The 17,231-nt window shown below is 46.7% G+C and overlaps 3 protein-coding genes across 3 annotated transcripts; 1 reads left to right on the top strand and 2 right to left on the bottom strand.

The window, feature by feature from the left end:
• Positions 1 to 287: 287 nt before the first annotated feature.
• On the bottom strand, positions 288 to 8,438 carry PIF1 (PIF1 5'-to-3' DNA helicase). Its single transcript, XM_053950533.1, has 12 exons — positions 7,877 to 8,438; positions 7,698 to 7,803; positions 7,497 to 7,622; positions 7,247 to 7,400; positions 6,585 to 6,699; positions 6,405 to 6,511; positions 5,869 to 6,008; positions 5,081 to 5,187; positions 4,197 to 4,284; positions 3,545 to 3,690; positions 2,443 to 2,634; positions 288 to 2,118 (listed from the first exon to the last, which is right to left on the bottom strand). Exons 1-12 carry the CDS (start codon positions 8,357 to 8,359, stop codon positions 2,062 to 2,064), a joined length of 1,821 nt encoding a protein of 606 aa, XP_053806508.1. The 5' UTR covers positions 8,360 to 8,438; the 3' UTR covers positions 288 to 2,061.
• A 74-nt stretch (positions 8,439 to 8,512) lies between these two features.
• On the top strand, positions 8,513 to 11,774 carry CFAP144 (cilia and flagella associated protein 144). The gene is made up of 4 exons (XM_053950535.1): positions 8,513 to 8,677; positions 9,383 to 9,442; positions 10,361 to 10,464; positions 11,496 to 11,774. Exons 1-4 carry the CDS (start codon positions 8,548 to 8,550, stop codon positions 11,598 to 11,600), a joined length of 399 nt encoding a protein of 132 aa, XP_053806510.1. The 5' UTR covers positions 8,513 to 8,547; the 3' UTR covers positions 11,601 to 11,774.
• Positions 11,775 to 12,088: 314 nt separating this feature from the next.
• Positions 12,089 to 17,203, bottom strand: EBNA1BP2 (EBNA1 binding protein 2). Its single transcript, XM_053950534.1, has 9 exons — positions 17,099 to 17,203; positions 16,932 to 17,015; positions 16,542 to 16,699; positions 15,027 to 15,150; positions 13,806 to 13,895; positions 13,527 to 13,602; positions 13,175 to 13,265; positions 12,669 to 12,849; positions 12,089 to 12,287 (listed from the first exon to the last, which is right to left on the bottom strand). Exons 1-9 carry the CDS (start codon positions 17,177 to 17,179, stop codon positions 12,237 to 12,239), a joined length of 936 nt encoding a protein of 311 aa, XP_053806509.1. The 5' UTR covers positions 17,180 to 17,203; the 3' UTR covers positions 12,089 to 12,236.
• Between the last annotated feature and the right edge of the window lie 28 nt (positions 17,204 to 17,231).

The following is a 17,231-nucleotide window of genomic DNA, read 5'->3' as shown; positions in this document are numbered from 1 at the left end:
AGTGAGAGCATCCAAAATTTACACAGATGGACACCTTTTGGCCTCAGAACAGCTGCCAGCCCTTCAAAAGCTGCAGAGATTCTGCTTCCACAGTTCCATCAGTGAGAATGCATCCCCAATATTTCACATAGATTTAATACTAAATTAAATATTGATAACCTTTTCCTCTTTAAGTTCTGTTTAGCATTTTATCTCAAATTGGCACTAACCCACCCCCCCAATACAACTGCAAAGATTTCAATCCCTAAGTCTATGAAAGCTGCAGTTAAGTGATTTACTTCACAAGATCATAATTAAAAGTTTATTTGCATTGTACATAATCACCAGTCTTACACTCTATCTTGCAATTACAGGAGTACAGGAACTTTTAAAGAGGTATTAAAGGGATTTGAACCTGCATTATCTCATTGCTCTTACATAACCAATCAATAAACCAATTTATTGTCAATGACTGGACTTGCCTGGCTTATTCTTCATAGTTGTCTACCCCAACAGTAAAACTCACTTTAACATTCTGGGCATTTCAGATCCCACACTTTAAAGTCCAACGCAACACAAATCCCTCATTATCCTGCAGCATCCCATCTTTAAAAACCCACGAGAGTGCCATCTGAAACCAGCCCCCTGGCCAAGTGCAAGGTTTGGGACTTGCCTTCCATGGGCTCCAGCTCCACCTCTAGGTACTTCCATCCACTCCCCACCAAACTTCTTTGAAGAAACAATGTGCTGATACATTAAGAACCTCTCTGAATAATAGTCACACTTCTGCCTTATACTATTGCTTCCTCCAAGACTCTACCTTCTCAAGCCCAGAAAAAGCAACAAAACAAACAAAGAAACACAAAACAAAACATGAAATACTAAAAAATCCTATTAAAGTCTGTTTTCTGTATGTAAACCACTGGCTAGTCAACATTCTTTCCTGGCTTTAAGGAGAGCAGCTGCCAAGAAATGCCTTCAACTGTTTACACTGCAAGAGACAAGTTCCAGCTGAATGTTATTTCATGTTATTCCCATACGTAAAACATTTTAAAATATGCAAGTTACTTTAGCTTTAAGCAAAGTGCTAAAATACAAAGACCAGAACTTCTTTATTAAGAAGGCAGTACCTTAGTTCTGCTCATCTCTGCTTTTGGTGAAATGAGTGAAGTTACAGCTCACTCCACATGTCCTTAGCCATTACTCTATTGCACACTCAAGTTCCACCTTATTAGCCAGACATTTTTTCCAGAAGAAACTCCCATCTGAATGGGAGCCTCATGTGTTTAAACAAGAGGGCACCAGCACCCATCTCCTCTGACCCCCTTCTTGCTCATGGGGTAATGAATCGTCATAGTTCTAGTAGTTCCACGATTATGGGTATAAGATGTAGAACTTCCTCCCGTTTTTAAATAGTGCCAGCTCATCTCAAAAGGTTAAAAAAAATCACCTCATTGTATGCAACAGACAAATAAAAATGCTATAGCATAAGAGGCAATGTGCAACTCTGACAGTTCTGCTTGTGGAAGAAGTTATGCAGACTCCTGGAGTCAGGCAGCAAGAGCAGCTTTTCTCTTGCAGACAAATCAGGTATTCCAGATATTTAGCACAGCTTTCCCTTGTGTCAGCAGCTCCTGTGAACAATCCATCCAAGCAAAGAGGACACACACTTTCTGTCTCTCAACAGTGGTATACTTGAAGAAAGGCTCACAGGTCTCAGTCTATACGTGCAGGTAATAAATTACACTTAGCAGGCAGGAGAGAAGGGTAGGAAGGTCCCTCAGACAAGATCAAACTGTAGAAATGTCCCTCAGGCACATCCTTGTTCAGTCATTTTGTTTGCTAGGGTTGCATTTGTGACACAGGAGTACTCAAGGCTGGGGGCTCAGAAGGGGTCTGCAGAAGCCTTCCAAATTCCAGTGATGTGAGACAGGGATAGTTCTACATATCCAGAGTCAGCTGGATGAAGCAAACATCTTAAAAAATCTCCTTTCACTTCGTCTGTGTTATCAAATACACACAGCAAGATTGTTGCATCTCAGCAGTCTGTGCTGACACCTCACAGACACCAGAAGAGCATTCTCAGTTGCATTTCCAGTTCTCCTTCTCATCAGTATCTGAATGGGTGTGTAGTGAATCCTTTGAGGAGAAAGAAAAAGAAAAAAAAAAGCAGAAATTTATTTTGTGCCCACTTCTCCTTCATTCCTTATTGCAAGAGGAGGATCAAAGAATCCCAACCCATCCTTTCACCCAGAGGACCAGGTAGTGTTACACAACCCCAACACTGCAGTGTCGATATTTTGCCACCAAGAGCTGCCCTGCTACATGCCCTCTCTGCAGTTTTATCTCTCCTGCTACTACAAGTGTTGCTCTTGCTTAGGAAGAAAAAGAAACATCTTGGTGCCCACATCTCTGATCCTGGTTGCACCAGGCAGCCTTTGCTAGTGTGAGATTTTTCTTTACCTGGGCTGGAAGCTGATGACGTCTCAGCTGTCTGTAGAACTGCAGCACAGCAGGATCAGCTCTCACTGCTTTTGGGTCAAAATCCAGAACACGGAGACCCTCAAGGCTTCGGGCTCGGGAGAGGGCTACATAAGCCTGCCCACTTTCAAAGACACGAGACAGGGAGATTTCCACACAGTCTAAAGACATGCCCTATCAAAGGCACAGAGAGCTTGGTTACAGAGCAAACAAACAAGAACTTTGTGGTGTATCAACACTAACCTGTCCTGTGAGTCTGTCCAAGGTACTATCTTTGGTAAAAGGTTTTGATTTAAAAAAAAGGGAATCAGTAGAAAGCAAAGGCATTTTTCCACTGTCAGGAAATTTCTAGTAGATAGCAGGATCCACTAACTCCAGTAAGGCTCTTGTTGCATCAAACTCCATACTCCAACACAGCAGGGAAGGAAATCCTGTTGGTTTCACCCTTAGTAGTTAACTGGGACAGGCACTTTTCTCAAGCAGTCCTGAGAATTTGGGTAAGGCCTGGCCAGCCCTGTCTCATGGCTTGTCCCAGGTGCAGCAGAATTTGCAGCATGGCCTAGTTTCAACTGTGTCATGGGCATAAACTCACAGGTCACACATCTCCAAGACCAGTATTTATCAAGTATGAAGTCTTCTGGAAATGAAGGAACTTTGAAAATATTACACTGTTACACTGAAAGTTATATTGAAAAAATCACCACTGCACACCACCAAAGGGCAGGTCCAGCCTGAAGAGCACAGCTGTGGCTCCAGCAGCTTCCTCAGTTACCCTGCAGAGCTCAGGTCCCTAATGCTCTCAGGGGAGCACTACCCTCCTCACCCTACAGTGATAAATAATGCTGCTTTGTAGTCCAACACCAACTTTGCAGGTGGCAGTGCCCTTAAGGAAACCCCACTACCACTAACAGCCCCACAAGCAAAAGAGATGCCATCTCTCTGCAGCTAGACACATTCTGGAGCTTCCCCCCCCAGCAAGGGCCTTTCAGCTTTCCCTCCTGTTTCACCAGCAATGCAAGCTCACCCAGGAAAAAAGGTTTAGAATGGTGTAAAAGTCTATAGACAGCTGTACAAGAACACCCACCTGACTCTTGTGAATGGAAATGGCCCATGCCAATTTTAAAGGTAATTGCTGACGACTCAGAGGAACTCCTGATGGTCCTTTAATGACCCATTTCTCCATTTTTATGAGCTGTGTGACCCCACAGAGAAACCTCACCTTAGGCAGCCCTGTAGGAATGGGAGCAGGAAAAAAACAGGGATGTATTCCTGACACTCAACAACCAGGATGTCAGCAGCTTAAGAACACCTTTCTTCTGCATAAGCCAAACCTAAATCCACAGACAGTTAATAGCATGTCACACCTACTTAAGCAGAAGAATTAAAGGCAGGTATTTTACCAGTTGTGATGCAGAGAAAAATACATTTTGCAGGTAGCAGAACATTATTCTTTGAGAAAAACAAACATTCATCAAAATTTGCTTCAACAGAACAAACGGGAAATTCAAATGAGCATACACATTTACATACAGAACACAAGAGGCCTACAGATAGCTGTAGCTGATGCAGTGCATGACATCACAGCTCGTGAGAGCCCCAAGCTTGCAGAGATCTCTCTGCTTTCCTTCAAATTACTACCAAGCTGTAAACAAAATTAAGAAGTCATCAGCCACCAATGGCAAACAGTTTTGTTATTTTCTCACTTCCTTCAACAAAAGATCAAAAGGCTTGCTTACCCTTCTGTTCACTTTCAAACCCTACAACAACACCTCGTGCCCCATTCACCAGCCCTTGAGACACATCCAGATTCTTTGCTAACATCACCTACAGAGAAAAAGAAAAATGTTTAATGCACGGCTTCTACAGCCTGTTCAGCTACCTGCAGCTAAACTTCTTGCCAGGAAGCATAAGCACATCAGGCTGATTTGGCCAAATCATCCTATCCTGCCTATTGCAGCACCATCTCCCATTTGATTGGAATTATTTCACAGTCTTACCTTCCTAACTACTTCATTTTACAGCACTGAACGTTTTACTTGAGCTGTTTCTGTCCACAGCTGTGAGCTCAGATCCAGGGAGCAGTTTCCCCTTCACCAGGCATCACCAGCCTGTGCATATACAGATTCTGGGAACAGCAAAGGAACAAGTTTCCAAAGCAAACAATGCTACTGCTAAGTACAATCCTACATCCTTTCCATTCTGACAGCCCTAGCTCAGAGCTAGGTGCCCAGTCTAGCAAATATGGCAAGTTGTGCCATACCTTTACAGGTGGGGAGGGCTGCTGTACCTGGAGCTGAGACTGCAGGCAAGGACTGCTTATGCTCTCTGCTACTGGAAAGCTTCTAAATTTGATTGGACATGTCTGTCAAAGTCCCAGCAATCATCACTGTCCCCAAGACATGGACCTGAACTCATCTTCTGTCTGGATAAGACTCTAAGCAGAAAAGATACACAGATTGGGATATCTTTGTATCCCAAAGATATCTTTGGCCTGGCATAACCATTCCAGACTGAATTTGCATTCTGTATATTAATCTACTCTATACATTTCTCTGATATTCTTCAATTTTTCTTATGCCATTTGTTCTGGTCTATCACACATGTATGTGTACACACTTACCTGAGCTCCAAGCTTTAGCTCAACTCTACCACCCACAGGACACTGAGCATCAATTAACTTCACTAGCATTGGATCACTGTCCAAAGCCTCAAATACATGCACTTCTCCTGTTAAGGAAAGAAAGACAGGACTTACAACTGTTGAACATACTCTACACAGCATTTCAGGAGGTTCAGAATTTATTTCTAACAGTAATTCCTCTTTTAATATCCATTCTGCTCTGCTGCTAGGACATCCTCACACAAACCTAGTCACATCTAACAGCAGAGAGCCCACTATTGCTTCTCTTCCCTATATAACTTCCAGAGCATGAAAAGGCACAGGAATGAAAGGTCAGCAGTAAATAAGAACTGAGCAGACAGCATTTTGAGCAGTTTCACTCACTACCAATACCAGATCTACAAAGCAGACTAAGGAAGAATCCAAGGGCCAGCAAGCCAAAAATGGCAAAAAATTAAATAGGCTTGAATTCAAGTCATGGCTGGATAGAGCATGGCCTTTCTAAGATGCTATAGAAAGAAAAAGTAGGGGTGTGGAGGCAATAAATTACCCACCCTATCTCACAGTAAGCAATGAGCTTGCTGTTTCTTACAAACCAAATAGTGACATTGTGGCTTTTTAAACAAAAAAACTTAATTTTTTCCCTAGACACCTCAACTCCAACACACAGAGCTTGGATGGTGCTGCTGTGCATGACAGAACACTAGTTCCACCCAACACTCCAGTACCCCCACTGTGTCCATGCAGAGCTCAGCCCCAGAGCCAGCAGTTTCCTCCACTGAGTTCACCTGGTAGCTGTTGCAAGCGTCTCTCATTGGTTATGTCTACATCATCTTTATGGGTGCAGAGCCTCGTAGCCAGGATCCCATCACGCTCAGACTTGTGAGCAGCTGTCTGCATCAGCTGTCTGGTAACCTCCTCTGTGCACCTGGTAGCCAGGAAAAGGGAGTTCTTCTTTAAAGTGATCAGGAACAGGTTTGAGCAGCAATAACCTCCACACAGCTAGATCAGTCTGTGCAAGCTACAGGCCTCCAGAGAGGACAGAGAAGGATACCTGCATAAAGTGAGAGAGCAGAGGCAGTGCGTGCCCCAGCCCTGCCAGCTCAGGATCCTTTGAATTCATTCACAGAAATTACAGAGGGACCCTAGGAAGGGTCCTTCCTTACCAGAGCAGTATATATGAAACCTGCCTACGTTAACTAAAGCATTTAAAGCTTTTGCCCACAGCTACACATCCTGACAGATTACAGAAAAGTGACAAACTGCTCTTTCCTCTGCTTCATCAGTGGGGAGCAGGGATTACAAAGAGAGATGAGTTTCTCACCTGCCTAAACGGATTGCACTCAGGATTGAGACAAAGGTCTTGTCAGTCTGTCTCCGCACTTCAGTCAGCTCCATGTTTATGTGGACGCATTTCCTCCAACATCTTGCCTGAAAAAATCATTCTCTTGTTAAGAAAGAGACAGACTGAAGTATGAGAAGGAGTTTAGGGACAGTTCTGTACCTGGAAGCAGAACTTGGTTTCTTCATTAGCCTTGGAGACTGGGGGTAGCTGTAAGAAATCCCCACAGATAATTAGCTGAATTCCTCCAAAAGGCTCATCCCGTTTTCTGACGGCCCTGAAAGGGATAGAAGAGAAGTTTTGAATGTCCTCCAGAATCTGGATATAGTCAGGTCCCAGAAGTTACTTCTTAATCTGTCCGTACATTCAAACCTAGACAACATGCAGTGAAAGATGTTTATCCCCAGCTGCCTCAGAAGAGCTCAAATAATTAAGCAGTACTAGTACAAGACATTAAATTTGCTTTGCTTACCTAGCCCAGAGGTTATTACCAGTCTTGGTTCTTTAGTGGCTGTTATACTACAGCTAATTCTGTCTTCCAAGAGGGACCTTTTGGGCAGAGCTGTATATTCTGGATTCACCTCTATAGACAGCACGTAGCTCAGGAGATGGAGAAAATAACCCAAACAGCCACAGCTCAATGAGCAGTGGACAGGACCAAAACCTATCTCATGGTAAAGATCAACCCAGATACTATGATTTCATTCTTCCTTAGAGCCCTGTACCAGCAGCTGCCTTGTATCCATGCACAAAACAAAAGAAAGGAAGCATACTGGAAGTTTAGAGAAATTAATTTCTGCTACTTTGATCTGACAGTTGCTCACCTTGCCACTGCTTCCAGCTTGTCAAAGAACTTGCCATCCACCATTGAAATCTCATCAATAATTAAGTGCTGGCAGGCCAGCCAATGCTGGCGCACCCCTGGCCTCTCTGCCAGCTGAATGCACTGTTCCAGCGGCGCCTTCCCAGAGCCTATCCCTGTCACAGGACAAAAAACCAATGCTTTAGGATGCTCCTGATTCTTTGGGAAGGGAGTAAGAGCTCCCAGCCCATTGCTGTCGGGCAGGCCATCACCTGCAAAGGCGTGGAGAGTAGTGCCACCGATGTGACAAGCCGCCACTCCCGTGCTGGCTGTAGGGTAGGTGACGTTCGGAGGGAGGGAGCCCACGATTCTCTTCAGCAGGAACGACTTCCCGGTCCCTTCGAGAGAGAAGCAACAGGTCAATGGCCAGGACTATCCGCGGGGAGCCGTTGAGAGTCGCCGGGAGCCCTCACCTGCAGAGCCGGTGAAGAAGATGCTCTTCCCGCTCCGCACGGCGCGCAGCACCGCCTCCTGCTCCGCCGAGAGCCTCGCCGGGGGCCGCCTCTCCGCGCGGGGCACCTGCGGGACAGGAGGGGCTGCGCTGTGAGGGCAGGGCCGCTACCCGGGGCCGCCCCCTCGCCCCGGGACTCACCTCCGCCGGGCGCTCCCCCCTCTCTTCGCCGGGGCGGCGGCGGCCGGGGCCGCGCAGCAGGTCCCGCTCCTGCACCGGGCTGATGACGGAGAAGGACGGCGGCGGCCGCTCCAGCAGGCGGGGGCGGCGCGGCGCGTCCCGCGACCCGGCGGCCACCTTGAGCCGCAGGAGGCGGAGGAAGCGGCGCAGCGCGTCCGGGGGGCAGTCGGACAGCAGCACCTGGACGCCGTCCGGCCCCGGCCGCACCGCCGCCCGCCCCTCGCCCGCGAACCGCGTGAAGAGCCTCACGGCGTCACCGGCCAGCACGAAGCTCAGCGCCGCCGCCGCCGCGCCGCTGCCGCCGGCCACCTGCAGCACGGGCTGCCGCAGCTCGTTGCGGCCCAGCAGCACGGTCGCGTTCCGCATCACGCGGCGGCGCGGGGCGAGTCCCCCCGGCAGCGGCTGCTCCACGGCCGCCGTGCAGCGCAGCTCCGCCGCCTCCATCGCCCCGCCGACCGTTCAAATGCGCCGCGTGCGCCGCCGCCAATCAGCGCCGGGGGCTTTAACTCGGCGGCCAATAGGAGGCGAGAAGGGAGGGGCGCGGGGCGGAGCGCCGGGCGGGCCAATCGGCGGCCTCGCCGGCAGCACGCGGGCGTTGCCACGGCCGCGGGACGCGCGCAGCCGGCGCGGCCATGGAGGCGCGGCGCGGCGAGAGGGACCCGCCGGACGCGCTGCAGAACCGCTGCCACGCCGAGCGGGCCAAGAAGGAGCGCCGGTGGCAGCTGCTCTTCACGCAGTACACCGTGAACCCCTTCCACCCCGGTGAGGCCTCGCGGCCACAGGGAACCGGCGTAAAGCGCCGGGGACAAGAAAAGCCGTGAGGGGAGTCGGGGGGACCGGAGGAAGGCCCGCAGTGGGGCAGCAGTGGCCAGTGAGGGGGGTAAAGCTGGAAAGGGCAACTGGTGCACTTCCCTTTTGCCTGAGGAACCGGTCTGCACACTCAGAGACAGAACCAAGACATGACCCACTTGCCCAGATGGTGCCTTCAGTGACCACACAGAAGTGAGGCAACTATTTAGGATGTGGGACTTAAAAATTCAATGTAAATACAGAGCCAAAGTAGAGTAGAAGGCCCCAAGACTACACCCTGTTCCTTCAGGTCCTGATTGCTTTCTACCTGCCAATTCACAGTCTGTGCTAGCACAGGCAGGTGATATAAGTAGATTCTTTCAGGTCTAGGTTTTTCAATAAAACAACAAAGAGAACTAATTTCCTGAGACTTGGCACTCTGCAGGCCATGCCCTGCCTGGGGTGGGACTCTGATACGGTAAGCACAGGCAGCATCCTGTTGAAGGGCCTTTAGCACAGTTAATGCCCTTCCCTTCCTAGAAGTTCTAGAAGTTGCCATTAATCAGTATTTCTAACTCAGTTTCTTCTATGCACATGCAGTTCAATAATACATATTCTATACCTGGCTGTGATGCCAAATTCACATTAAAGCCATTCACCTGTCTCATTTCTCTCCAGTTCACATGGTTGCTAGGAAGCCAATGTCTTGGCATGAGAACGTACAGGAGCCAATAGATGGTAAGAAGTCTCTGAAAAGCTTGTGGTAACTACATAAGAAAATTATTAACATGTAAGATTTAATAATTGTAATCAGTCTAAAGTATCATGTATGTGGAAACACCTTCTGTGACCATATAAGTAAGTTAAACTAATTTATGATTTTTGTTTGTAAAGCAGGTTTTTTTCCACTTTAAGGCCCTTTCCCATTACTTTCCATTTTTAGCACAAGTTTGCAGCCATGCAATTATGCTCTTATTTTTAATTAAAATATATATCAGCTAAAAATATATACAATTCCTTATATTCATACTATAAAATTTTAGTTGAGAATCTAAACCTTTTGGGAAAACAAAAATACCTGGAAGTATGTTCTCTATGTACATGTTGCCTGCCATTGCAGATTCTACCCAACCACCACGCAGGTTAAACTGCTGAAATGACTGCCCAGTCTTACTTTAGAACACTGGTAACAAGAGCAGCTGCACCCTTATTTCTAACATGCTAATTTTGTCTAAAAAACCTTAATGGGTCAGGTAAGGTTGGCCTGCTCTATTCAAGGACTGGGGAGGGTGGCAAACCAGACCAGGGAAAGGCTGCAGGTTTCAGGCAACTGTGAAAGTTGAGAGCTGTCATGGAGCACTGGTTTGTATTAGATGTGGTGTAGGAAAAGGAAGATGCAGTACAGTAGACAGGGACGCCAGAATTAACAGGACAGTACTGTAAGGCAAATCTTGAAACTTCTTCAGGAAATATTTGAGTAGAAATGTCACCGTGCATTCTGACAGTATCATTCACAGAAGCACAGAGGCTGCCTCTACCCTTGCTGTTCTTGCTGTTGCTTGGATAGTGTTAAGATGTCCCATTCTAACACATGTCCAGGGGTCACTGATTTTTAAACACACTTTTCATTTGTATTTGTGTCTCTTAAAATAACAGATGAATTCCTGAATCTTCTTCACCGTGCAGCAGTGGTGCCAAGAAAGAAATACTCAGAGCCACAAACTGAAAGCCAAGAAATTGGCTGGCATACAACACCTTTGGTGAGTAGGATGTTTAAAGACTCAGCCCTTTACAGGATTCAGAGATGTTAAGCCTGCCACACTGAAAAGTACTCAGGCAGGAAAAGAATTTGTGACAAACGAGGAAAACAAGAATTACAGGGAGTGAGCAGAGCTGTTCACAGAAAACAAGTTTTTAAAATTTACACCTAAGAGGACTGTTCACACTGGCAGAAACTTGTGAACAGAGATGCAGTACACTTCCCCTGAGAAACCTGACTGCAAAACATCTACAGTGACAGTGAGAGCTCACTGCCAAATGCCACAGGTGTACTCAGGGCTGTTTATTAAAGCGTTCAGCCATGAGAAATGGTGCAGTGAGCAATGGGAAGTGATGTACAGAAGTACTGTGAAAAGAAATGTGCTGCTGCACAGCATCTTTCAAATAAATTGCAAGCAGAACCATAAAATTAATAATCATGTAAGTATACCCAAAGTAGATTCACCAGTGAGGATTCATCTAGGGAAGTGTGAATAAACAGAAGGGAAAGAAATATGATTAACAAGTTGAGACATCAATCATATCTGGCAAACAGCTATACTGATGACTGACTCTGCAGATTAGCGTTTTGGGAAAGGCAAATTTTGGACTGTTATAAAGAGAACTAAGATAAATAAGAAAATAAGATAGTCTTCATTGACTTTTCATATTATATATCAAGTAAAGTAGTTACTCATGACAAGAGTAGAGACAGACATCCCAGCTGGGCTCTGTGGTATTAAGGAACTGCTGGTAGGATTAGTCTGACAGAGTAGAGGCAACTAAACGTGTGTGTAGGGAAGCAAGTTCGATTTTCAGAGTCAGAACGATGATGTTGTTTAATTTGCTAAGTTTTCCTTATTTGGCAGGTTTGACCATGACAAAGCAGTGAACAGTACAGTGGTACCCTGCTCTTCTGCCATTTGGACATTTCTCAGCAGTGGAATACCTTGCATCACTCCCCCCAGGAGGGACTACTACTACTACTGATTTTAGTAAAAGCTCCTGACTGTTTGTCATTTTTGTTTCCCAGGTTCCTGTCGACCGCAGCGATATCAGATTCTACTTCCCACGCCAGACAACTGAGATTACCATCCATGGCTACCCTGCACCACGGGGAGAGAAGCCTAAAGACTAGCACAGGGGGAAGGCCACAGATAGAATGTTAATGACATCTAATGTGTTAGGTCCTGCTCGTTCTCTAGCAAGTCTGGCAGATTTCTAGTGAGAGGCAATAGAAAAGAGAACTTTAATCTGTCCAGGTTTACAACCTGACAACAGTGACACAAATAAACCTATCTGTAAGGCTCTGTATTCGTCTCACTGCTGTTCCTATACCCACCTACACAAATAGTCTAAAAAAACACTCTAACATCTCAAAAAGCTTCAGACTTCTTATTTTGACATTGGCAACGTGAACCAGAACTCAAGGTCACCAACTTCATCTTAACAGTAGTGGTGGAAAAAGCTGTCAGAATGAAGGGTACAGAGGGCAGGCTTCAGCCACCATTCATTGAACAGCTAAACATGAGTTACACATAGTTCTGTGCACACCAATTAATGCGTTCACACACCAAAGCTTTAAGTAGAAAACAATCCTTCAACGAAACAGACAGTAAGAAAAAATTAGTGATAAGGCACTGGTTTCCACTGACTTTTTTTCCTTGCCACTGCAAAGCATCCAGCTTGCTCCACAGTTTACTGCTTGATGACAGCAGAAACACATCTTGCAACACAAAGAAACACAGGAACCCCACTGGGGAGCACAGTTCTCTTAGCGGGCTCGGTTCTTCATTTTCTGCCTTGCTCTCTTTCCAGGTCTCTTCTGAAAAATAAAAAAAAAAAAAAAAACAAAAAAAAAAAAAAAAAAAAAAAAAAAAAACAAAAAGACAGATTCAGATCTTTATTTTCATGTTCTCCATCTTTGTTCTAGTTCTATAGCTTGGGGAGGATACCAAAGAGAGGGTATTTGTCAGAACATCTGGAGAGGAAGGTTTTGGCACATAGGTAGCAAAGAGCACTTTTTAACTCCCTTTCTTGTTTTCCTACCAAACCACTGTCCCCAACTCTGTTAGTAACTGAATTGTGCTTAAGTCCCAAAGACATGCTGATGCTGGAGGCATCTATCATGCACTCATCTCTCCCTGCCAGACATGGCCTGGCTTCCTAGCCAACCAGGATCGTTTTCATTCAACATTTTACTTACATTAAGGGCTTTTTTCCCTCCTTTTCCTCCTCTTCCTCCTTTTCCTGGGCCTTTGTTGTGAGCCACTTTTGACTGGAAGCTGGATACATCATTAAAACTCTCCTTTGTGTTCCACTTTGAGCCCTTCTTCTTCCCACCAAAACCAAACTTCTGGTTTTTGTATCGTCTTTTGGCATTTGGTCTGAAAAACAACCAACCAGCATCACTGCCTGCATTCCTTGTTTCAGAAAGCTCTCAAGACATAAATATGGTCTAGACACTCAAGACACTCATGTTCTCCCATCTACCATCATGTACCTTTCCTCTCTGAACAAAGATGCAGAAATTACCACATTTCAGTCTCCATTCCATTTTGGCCATAGTCTTATTCTCTTTAGTGACAGAAAGCCACCTTGGACTTACTTTAATACTACATAGAACAGTTTTCTTGTTCCCCAAAATTATTTCCTAAAAAGACTGAAAATTCAGACATTCTGTGTTTAACTATCTTTCGTGTCTGGTCTCACCCCTTCTTTGTCCGTTGACTTGCATTGCCTTTTTTATTCCCTTGAGATGACGTCTGCTCTTCATCTAGAAAGTCCAGCTTGTCAGAGAGACCTGCAGGAGTGAAGACAGCACAGCTACACCTCAGAAAATACAAATTTTCACTCTAAGCAAGTAATAACAACACGTCATCCTCACTGAAGAACAGCTGCTTGGGAGGTTTTTCACTGCCACTGGCACACAATTCTGCATAGTAGCAGCTTTCCAAACTCAAGGCCCAGAACTACAGACACAGTGACCACATCACGCTGCCTACACTGCTCACACATCACTACCGCCCTTACACATTTGCTCCCCCAGACAAGTTTACTTTACCTTTCTGGTATTTCTTGACTGCATTCAACATATTTTTCTTCTCCTTTTGTCTTCTTTGCAGAACCTCAACTTGCACCTGAGATTAGAAGCAGAATGTTAGTGTTGTTCCTTGCAGTGTCCCATACTTCTGTTCTGTTTTCCTTCAGAGCAGCTAGACAGAAGACTAGACTCATCTGTGTGTTTTAGCCAGACTCTCGTGGTCACACTTTTCCAGCTCCCCACTCAGGCTCTAAATTCTTTTCACAGATCCTTTTGCACGTCCCTTTTGTAGCTCCTCACCTTCTTGCCGTATTTTCTCATTGCACGGAGTTGTTTTGCTTTCTCAGACCTTTCCATTGCTTCCTGTTTACTCTTAAGTTTCTGTCGAATCTAATTAAAGAATAGAAAAAACAAAATTTATCAGTAACACAAAAGAAAAAAAGAGAATTTTATCATTTCTGTACTGATCTGTAGCCAAAATCCGGCTAAAAAAGACAAAACCCACACAAGAGAGAAGACAAAGCCTTATAATGGGCTCTAATGGAAATGAGAGTATCTTGTCAGTCTATTTGGATGTATGAAAAAGACTTAATAGTTTCTTTCTTGTCATTATTAAAAGTAAAGCACTGAAGAAAAGACAACAGTCCTGTAGAAAACATCTTTTCTGTTCCCTCCTTGTTCACAACCATTTTTGTAAGGATGCTGCCTTATGAAGAATTACAAAGCTTTCAACACAGATCTTTGTGGTTCAGTCTAATAACTCCAATAGGAGATAAAAACTTTTTTCAAATGCAAGTCAGCAAAAGAAGAGAACAGTAATGTGCAGGATTGACTTAAGCCTTAGTACCAGCTAATTATCATTCTTCATCTTATCTAGAAAGGTTCCATCAGAAAGCAGAACAGTGACCCAATGATACATGAACCTTCAAACTAGACTCCAGCTCATGCTTCTTTAATTTATACAATGTAGTCTTTTTTCCAAATCTAAACCAAAAAATAGAGCTCGATTTTGAACAAAGGCTACAGTCAAGAAGTAAATGTGTGAAAGTCTTATTTCCTACACCAATCTAATTTCCTATCCAAAACAGATTCATTCAATAACGTACAATTGAACAATCAATACACTGACAATAAACAAAAGCTGATACTTAAACATGAAAAAAAGGACTGCATTAAAGCCACAGTCAACTGCAAGTTTTATGACAAAGAGCAAAAACACAGGCAACTTTTCATCCACTGTTACACATACTAGGAAAAATTCTCCCTTTTTAATATTAAACCCATTCAGGACAAAGTATAAATCATGTTTTTCTACTTCATCATCCAACCTGTTATAAAAATCCCCATATTGCACCAAAAACCTAAACAAAAAGAAATCTCCTGTTGCAAAGTTTCAAACTCATTGTCACAGGAATCGAAAAGCGATGAAGGTCAGTACCCACACGTCACACCTTAAATTTAATCTCTACCCCAGGCTAAAACACACATTACACTGGAAAGAAAGCTATTCATTGCACGTACCTTCTGCATCTGTTGGTCTGATTTGGCCATCTCTGCAAAGTAATCATCCGGCCTCCTCGTGGGAACTTGCAGCTTACGCAGCCTAGGGAGGGCTTCCAGGACAGCCGCCTGCGCCTGCCGGTAGCTGGGAGAGCACAGCAGCAGCTGTCACTGAGCAGCTGTCACGGAGCAGCTGTCACTGCACTGGTCCTGTCACTGAGCAGCTGTCACTGCACTGGTCCTGTCACTGCAGCAGCTGTCACTGCACTGGTCCTGTCACTGCAGCAGCTGTCACTGCACTGGTCCTGTCACTGCACTGGTGCTGTCACTGAGCAGCTGTCACTGCACTGGTGCTGTCACTGCAGCAGCTGTCACTGCACTGGTGCTGTCACTGCAGCAGCTGTCACTGCACTGGTGCTGTCACTGCAGCAGCCCTGTCACTGCACTGGTCCTGTCACTGCAGCAGCTGTCACTGCACTGGTGCTGTCACTGAGCAGCTGTCACTGCACTGGTGCTGTCACTGCACTGGTCCTGTCACTGCAGCAGCTGTCACGGAGCAGCTGTCACTGCACTGGTCCTGTCACTGCACTGGTCCTGTCACTGCAGCAGCTGTCACGGAGCAGCTGTCACTGCACTGGTCCTGTCACTGCAGCAGCTGTCACTGCACTGGTCCTGTCACTGCAGCAGCTGTCACTGCACTGGTCCTGTCCCTACAGCAGCTGTCACTGCACTGGTCCTGTCACTGCAGCAGCCCTGTCACTGCACTGGTCCTGTCACTGCAGCAGCTGTCACTGCACTGGTCCTGTCACTGCAGCAGCTGTCACTGCACTGGTCCTGTCACTGCAGCAGCTGTCACTGCACTGGTCCTGTCACTGCAGCAGCTGTCACTGCACTGGTGCTGTCACTGCAGCAGCTGTCACTGCACTGGTGCTGTCACTGCAGCAGCTGTCACTGCACTGGTGCTGTCACTGCAGCAGCCCTGTCACTGTATGTCGCACACTGCTCACACAAGCAGGCTGTTGCTGGGACCTAGCAAGCATTAGTCTGGAATTACAACACCATTCTGTGCACGTCCAGTGCTACTGAAAGCAGCTTAGGTGCCAGTACAGCATTAACATTTATATCTTGCACATATACATTTATCTTATTTCCAGTTACAGGTTTTTTTTTTGTTGGAATATAAAAGGTAAAGCAAAACAAGGGAACTGTAAGAGCACCAAAACAAACCCACAAAGAAAAATCCATATCTTGTGTTAAAGAGTTAGTCCTGCTATCAAGGAGCTTTTAAAATAAACTCAGTAAAGGATGAAGAAAGAGGGAAATGATTTCTTTTCAGTCACACAGCAGTTGAATATATTAGAACTAATTTGAAGTTATTTTGGAAAACATTCAGAGCCATCGAATTTAAAATAACATGGCCAAGAGTAGCACAGTGACAGCCAGTGTAGCAGCAGTCTGTAGCACACTGGTGAAATGCAACTCCAAAAACGCAGCAACACACTGGGACACTACAGGAAATCTCCTTTTGGCACTTACAAACTCATCTCTCTCTGGAAATCATTCTCAGGGTCAACGGCATCAGACGCAGAAGCACTCTGAGAAACGGGGTCCGCGACCGGGCCCAGGGTCACGTCCAGCCTTTCCACCCACGCGAGCTGCTGCCTGAATTCGGCCAGGCACTGCTTCAGGCCGTCCTGTGAAAGCAGCACAGCTCAGCGCAGCAGCGCACGGACCGATCCGCACGGCTGGCCCGGCCCGGTGGCCGAGTGACGCCGGGGGCTGCTCCTCGGGGCCGCCAGGACACAGCCGCAAGCGGCGCCGCAGCGCAGAGCGCCGAGCCCGCCGGCCCCGCCGAGCCTCCCGCACCCCGCGCTGGGGCCGCGGCCCGGGACCGGGCTTTTCCCGGCCCCCGCGTTCTCCGCTCACCGTGTCATTGCGCCGCTTCGGCCGCTCCTCCAGCACCACGTTGAGCCCCGGCTTCAGCGCGCCCCTCGCGAAGGCCTCCTGGAGCTGTGAGAGAGTTCGGTCGGTCCGCGCCGCCGGTACCGGGGGGCCCTTCCCCACCGGCCTCGCCACGGCGGCCACGGGCTCACCTCCGAGTCCGAGAGCGAGGAATCCTCCGAGTCCGAGCCGGAGTCCGAGAAGGACCCACGCGGCGCCACCGCTGCCGCCATCGCTGCCGCCACCGCCGCTTCCGGCCGCGTGCGCCGCCGCTTCCGGGCCGCC

Source organism: Vidua chalybeata, chromosome 9 (genome assembly GCF_026979565.1).
Source record: "Vidua chalybeata isolate OUT-0048 chromosome 9, bVidCha1 merged haplotype, whole genome shotgun sequence".
Classification (NCBI taxonomy): domain Eukaryota; kingdom Metazoa; phylum Chordata; class Aves; order Passeriformes; family Viduidae; genus Vidua; species Vidua chalybeata.
The sequence above is the reverse complement of the archived record's forward strand: the minus strand, read 5'-3'. Positions and strand labels throughout refer to the sequence as shown.

Bases quoted from the DNA above. Each gene is read 5' to 3' on its own strand.
- PIF1 (XM_053950533.1), bottom strand. From the start codon at position 8,359: ATGGAGGCGGCGGAGCTGCGCTGCACGGCGGCCGTGGAGCAGCCGCTG. The intron at 6,700-7,246 runs GTGAGCAACTGT...TATCCCTTTCAG, and splicing joins AAGCTGGAAGCAGTGGCAAG to GGCCGTCAGAAAACGGGATG. The intron at 3,691-4,196 runs GTAAGCAAGCCT...CCATTCCTACAG, and splicing joins GTTTGAAAGTGAACAGAAGG to GGCTGCCTAAGGTGAGGTTT.
- CFAP144 (XM_053950535.1), top strand. From the start codon at position 8,548: ATGGAGGCGCGGCGCGGCGAGAGGGACCCGCCGGACGCGCTGCAGAAC. The intron at 8,678-9,382 runs GTGAGGCCTCGC...ATTTCTCTCCAG, and splicing joins CGTGAACCCCTTCCACCCCG to TTCACATGGTTGCTAGGAAG. The intron at 10,465-11,495 runs GTGAGTAGGATG...TTTGTTTCCCAG, and splicing joins GCTGGCATACAACACCTTTG to GTTCCTGTCGACCGCAGCGA.
- EBNA1BP2 (XM_053950534.1), bottom strand. From the start codon at position 17,179: ATGGCGGCAGCGGTGGCGCCGCGTGGGTCCTTCTCGGACTCCGGCTCG. The intron at 16,700-16,931 runs GTGAGCGGAGAA...CTGCTTTCACAG, and splicing joins CGAAGCGGCGCAATGACACG to GACGGCCTGAAGCAGTGCCT. The intron at 12,288-12,668 runs GTAAGTAAAATG...TTTATTTTTCAG, and splicing joins GAGGGAAAAAAGCCCTTAAT to AAGAGACCTGGAAAGAGAGC.